Genomic DNA, 6,189 nt, shown 5'->3' with positions numbered 1-6,189 from the left:
ATCCCATCTTTTATATTTGTATTTTACTTCTGTACTAATTATTGTAAGATCTACGTCGAAAGCATATTTAAAATCGATTTATAAACCCTTTTATTCAAACCTTTTTACGGATTAACGGGAGACAGGTGTCAAGAAGAAACGCAGCAACTACTGCGCCTCTTCGAAGGGCCGCGACATCTGCTGTGCCTCTTCCTGAGGCTACCGCAGTTCCTGCTTTTCTTCTTCTTCATTCGTCCTCTGTTAATTCGTCTATTTTACTTCGTCTTTTCTTGATTTCTTCTTATTTCGTTAGTATAATAATTTTAATACGTAATTCATAGTAATTCATCACTTTTAACCCGATTTAGATCCCAAATAGTCAATATTTGCGGGTTTCCGTCATTAAATCAAACCCGAATTTTAGAGGCTCGATTTATTCATATCAAGTTTCTGGAATTCGAGTTTTGGTACATGTTCTTCATCTGTTTATCACACCGTCTCCATCTTTAAATTAACCTAATTCGTTTTAACCAACAATAACTTGCTAGAGTTGTAATTAATTCATAATTAAATTTGTAATTAGTCTTTAATTCGTTCTAATTAGCTCGAGTCCTTTTTTTTTTTTTTTGGTGAAATGTAAGAATTCCATTAAGCACAAACAAGGTTAATACAACCTATCCATTTTTGCATACAACCTATTTCTTAAGAGCCTAAGATGTACTTACATAAGTCAATACTCCCTAACCATATCTTATCATTACCTAGAATTTGGTTACAATGAGTACTAATACGCAGTTTAACAAGTCTTCTAATCTGCTCCAGCACCACAGCAGGCCTCAGAAGACAACTCTCATGAGGAACTTGATTCCGTTGTAGCCAGATTTGGTAATAGCAGGCTAAGAACGCACAACACAGAATACCTTTCTTGATTTTAGACCAATGCTGATGCCATATCCACTGCAGGATATCATCAGTTGGAATATGAACATTACATAATCTTGCCATCCTTTCAAGGATACCCCTGCTATAAACACACTGATGGAAAAGATGATGATGAGATTCAACTTCTCTCCCAAAGAGTAAACAGAGATCATCAGGACTGATCCCCAATGCATACAATTTCTCCTTCACCTGCAAAGCCTCCCTGGTAATCAGCCATCCAATGAATCTGTGCTTAGGCATAGACCACGAATGCCATATGTACTTGTGCCACTGAACAGGTGGATACTTCTTCCTCAGTAACTCGTACCCACTATTAACAGTATAACCTCTAGGGTCCAAAAGCCATTGACCCTGACAGTAACCTGAACTTTACTTCTCCTTGACTCTACAAACATTCTTCCACCCCCAGCTCAAATCCCCAGTAGGTGTGTAGTCATCCAGGTTCTTGCCCTTTAAGTAGATTTGGTTGACCCATTTCACCCATAGCTTATCAGGGCAACAATAAATCCACCAAATCAACTTCCCAACAACAGCACTATTCAATGCATAACTATCCTTAATCCCTAAGCCACCTTCTGCTTTGGGTGAGCAGCTCTTATCCCAGCTAACATTAGGAACCCTCATATAGTCAACAGTGCCATCCCATAGATAATTCCTACAAATGGCATTCAATCTACTCACCACATTCTTAGGAATAATAAAGACATTCATCTAATAAGTATACAAGGAAGTAAGCACTGCATTAACTAGGACGAGTCTTCCAGAATAAGACAAATGCCTTGTCCCAAAACTTGCAATTTTGGATGTAATTTTCTCAACCAAGATTTGACATTGAGCTTTAGAAAGCCTACCAGCAGTTATAGGAATGCCCAAATATCTAAAAGGTAGCTCCCCTTCTTTAAACCTTGCTACTTGCAGAATATCCTCCTTGACCCAACCAGGTACCCCATTGAAATAAGCACTGGTTTTTGCAGGACTCATTTGAAGGCCAGAAGCTCCAGAGAAAGTAGCAAATCCTCTCAGCAACACCATGATGGACTTCACATCCCCTTTACTAAACAATAATAAGTCGTCAGCAAACATTAAATGTGAGAGCTTCAGTTGACCACACATGGGATGATATCTAAAGTCCATAGTGTCAGTAACATATGCCATTACCCTGCTCAAGTACTCCATGGCAATAGTAAAGAGTAAAGGAGATAAAGGGTCCCCTTGTCTAAGCCCCTTTCTCCCCTGGAAAAAACCAAAACTCTCACCATTCAGCACCAAGGAGTAACTAGCAGTAGAAACACATTCCATCAATAAGGCAATGAACTTTCCAGGGAAATGTAAGGCAATCAGCATCTGCTCCAAGAATTCCCAGCTGACTGAATCATAAGCCTTCTTCAGGTCAACCTTAAGAAGAAATCTAGGAGACACTGACTTCCTTTTATATAATCTAACAATATCCTGGCAAATTAGAATGTTCTCAACAATGTTCCTGCCTCTGATAAACCCCACTTGATTTGAGCTAATAACTTCAGGAAACACCTCAGACATCCTATTACACAACAACTTTGCAATGCACTTGTAAATGACATTACAACACGAAATTGGTCTGAACTGGGACACATTCTGAGGCATAGCACACTTAGGGATCAAAGTTATAAGGGTATGATTCAATTGTTTAAGAAGTTTCCCATAGTGGAAAAAATCCTTAATAGCATCACATACAGACCCTCCCACAATGTCCCATGCATCCTTAAAGAAGGCACTAGAATAGCCATCTGGGCCAGCTGCCTTATGATTAGGAATAGAAAACATGACCTTCTTAATTTCATCATTAGTCACAGGGGCAAGCAGTAAACTATGATGAACATGAGTACACAGCTTCCCAAGACCAACCACTGAGTGGCTAATATTTAGGACACTCTCATTAGTACCCAATAAAGACTTGTAAAAACCCAAGAAGGCTTCCTGAATTTGATTAGGATCCTCTCTCCTTACACCATTAGAGTCTTCAATACTAATCAACTTGTTCCTGACTTGCCTTCCTCTAATAACATTATGAAAATACCTAGTATTATCATCACCCTTGTCCACCCAAGTAGCTTTAGACTTTTGTAATAAGAATTCAGCACAAGCTTGTTCCAGGAACCTAACACAACTAGAAGCTTCTAACTCCTGAGTAATAAGCAGAGGATTAAGGGGGTCAGCCCTAATCCTAATTTGAATATATTCCAGGTTCATACGAGCTCTAGCAGTATTATTCACAATGTCATCAAAATTATCTTTGTTGAGTTGTTTCAGAGGCCATTTGAGGGCTTTCAACTTCTTAACCAGACTTAAACATCGAGTACGGACCAATTTTTGGACCAAACATTCCCTACACAGTCTTTGAAATCCTCAGCCTTACTCCACATATTATAATACTTAAAACTTCTTCTTGGTTTCCCCACAGCAGATTGTTCCTGAACCACACAGGGAGTATGGTCAAAAGTACCTTCAGTGTAGAAGTAGGCATACAAAGATCCATTATCCTTTAACCAATCATCATTCACGAGCATTCTATCCAATCTACTGAATACTCTAGAGGCAGGTTCCTGCTTGTTAGTCCAGGTATACAAAGACCCAACAGCAGGGCAGTCAGAAACACCACACTCATTAATACACTGCTTAAAATCATCCATCTCCTCATGAGTAGAGTTACCTCCCAACCTTTCAGAAGGTACTAAAACCGTATTAAAGTCACCACAAATGACCCAGGGACCATGAATAGATCTATTGTAGGCACACAAGTCAGCCCACAGCAGCTTCCTTTCTTTAACATCATTAAAAGCATACACCATAGTAACCATAAAAACATAACCTGAGCCAATATCTGTTACCTCCATATGAATAGCCTGAGGACTATAGTCAAGGAAACGAATACTATACATAGAAGGATTCCATAACACCCAAATTCTACCTCCCTTATGATAAGAAGTATTAGTGGAAATACACCAACTAGCACAGAGGTTATTTCTAATACTATTTAGAGACAAAGGCTTCACCTTTGTCTCAAGGAGACCAAATAGACCAATCTGATGATGATGCAAGAACCACTTAACACTATTTTGCTTGGATTGGCTATTCAGTCCCCTAATGTTCCAAAATCCAAAGTTATGCATTACCTCCAGAGGGAGGTAATACACTACCAATTATACCAATGCCTACAGTAGGAGTTGAAGTATTCAGAGACTCCAGGCAAGTTGCATTACCAAACTTAGCTAAACTCTGACCATGATCCAATAACTCCTGTCTACTAAGCCTAATAATCTTCTTGGCAGAGGTATGAACAGCATGATATTTACCATTCTTAACCCAAGACACTTGAAATTTATTAGGTATCTCCACTGGTGTAGCACAGATTGCAGGTGCAGGAGTAGACACCCCAGCATCCACCACAGGGGTTACAGATGGTATTTGAGGCTGTCTCTGCTACACTTTAGGTCTCCATTGCTTCTGTTCCTTTGGTTGAGGCCCTTTTTGACTCTGGGAGGGTGGAGTTTTCCTACACTTTGAAGACTTATGGCCAATACCCTTACAGACTTTGCAAAGAATTGGTTTCCATTCAAACTCCACCTTAACAGTCACCACCACACCATCCTCATCCAAAAATTTAATACACTCAGGAATAGGTTTACCAAACGGCACATCCACCATGATACGCGCAAAGCCTAATCTCGTTTTATCTTTCGTCGCAGTATCACACTGAACATAATTTCCTAACAAACCAGCAAGCTTAGGTAAGCACTTACCCCAGAATTTCAGTGGGAGATTCAGCAACCTAACCCAAACTGGGACTTCTTTTACTTATGCTTTCACCAGCTCAACATCAGCACTCCATAATCTAACAATAAGAGGTTTATTGTCAAAAAGGAAGTGACCTTGCTGCAAGACTCGATCTTTAGCCGCACAAGTGGTGAATCTAACCAAAAAGACACCATTTGGAAGGAAGGAGACCTTATCAATTGGGAGATGAGCCCAAATACGCTTTATAAACCCATCCACCACTTCAACAGGAGGATTGGCCCCAAGAATGAAGCAATAAACGGATTTTTTCCAGTACTCCAGTTCATCTTTCACACCATCCTCGGTAAAACGTAACAACTCAGTAGGTAAATAACCTGTTAAATCACTCTTACTTGAGTTAAATATCAATAATCGATCATTGAATTCACCAACGAACATTAACAATATGCAGTTCCGGCTTCACAACCAGAACTCACCTCCGGAACAGACGCAGTGACCACTGCGCCTCTTCCAAGGGACGCAGCTCTGCTGCGCCTGTTCCGGGCTGAGTTCTGTCTCTGAACTTCCGTTGTTGCTTTGACCTAGTTTATTAGTTTACATATTAATTTATTATTATTTGTATTATCGCCGTTAATCTGTTCTTTATTTTGTTTTCTCTTTTCTTTTCTCAAATCATCCGTTTTAAATGTATTTTCGACGTAAATCAATCATTGAACCGTTGTAATTATTGTAATTTTAATTATTGTACATTTATTGTATTCTTCATTATCGTTTGTTTATATGTTTTCACATGTAACCAATCTAAATCCTTACTTCGACCCAATTGTATGCTAAATTACGTCTTCACCGACTTAATCTAAATCTTCACATGCTAGGATTAATTTATTGGATGTTGCATAGCATGCATATAATCGACAACATATCTGTGGACAATGGGCCACGGGGGCGCTTGGGAAACAAGCGTTTGCATTTGTGGAGTCGCCACCAATTTATTGTGGAAAATTGGAAACCGTTCGAATACCTCGTGTCATGTCAAGACACAAAGTAGTGACATGACTACCAAGAACTCGTTACCCTTTGCATTCTATCTCTAGAATGACTCTCGTGGATGCCAATGAACACGGATGTTCACAGAGATCTGGAGTAAGGGGTGAGGGTACGTATTAGGAAGCTCTTTTGATCGAACACCGAATCCCGCCCGCCTCGATAGAGGCCTCTACTAATGATTAGGGAAGTTATTCATACTTGATATATTGTCGATTATATGCATGCAATGCAACATCCAACGTTTTAATCCTAACATGTGAGAATTAGACTAAGTCGGTGAACAATTAATTAGCACACAAATTGGGGTCGAAGTGAATGTTAGATTCAATTACATGTGAAGGCATACAAATAATACAATAAAAGAAATACAATAATACAATATTGAAAATTACAATAATTACATCGGTTTCATTAATTTATGTCGAAAATACTTCTAAAACGGAGAAT

The 6,189-nt window shown here is 39.2% G+C and overlaps 1 protein-coding gene across 1 annotated transcript; it reads right to left on the bottom strand.

The window, feature by feature from the left end:
* Nucleotides 1–681: 681 nt before the first annotated feature.
* Nucleotides 682–4,605, bottom strand: LOC141586860 (uncharacterized). The gene is made up of 6 exons (XM_074408260.1): nucleotides 4,492–4,605; nucleotides 4,093–4,380; nucleotides 3,334–3,983; nucleotides 1,741–3,244; nucleotides 1,315–1,632; nucleotides 682–1,272 (listed from the first exon to the last, which is right to left on the bottom strand). The coding sequence occupies exons 1-6, from the start codon at nucleotides 4,603–4,605 to the stop codon at nucleotides 682–684; spliced, it is 3,465 nt and encodes a 1,154-aa protein (XP_074264361.1).
* Nucleotides 4,606–6,189: the final 1,584 nt, after the last annotated feature.

Source organism: Silene latifolia, chromosome 1 (genome assembly GCF_048544455.1).
Source record: "Silene latifolia isolate original U9 population chromosome 1, ASM4854445v1, whole genome shotgun sequence".
Lineage (NCBI taxonomy): Eukaryota > Viridiplantae > Streptophyta > Magnoliopsida > Caryophyllales > Caryophyllaceae > Silene > Silene latifolia.
This window is presented reverse-complemented; position numbering and strand designations above follow the sequence as displayed.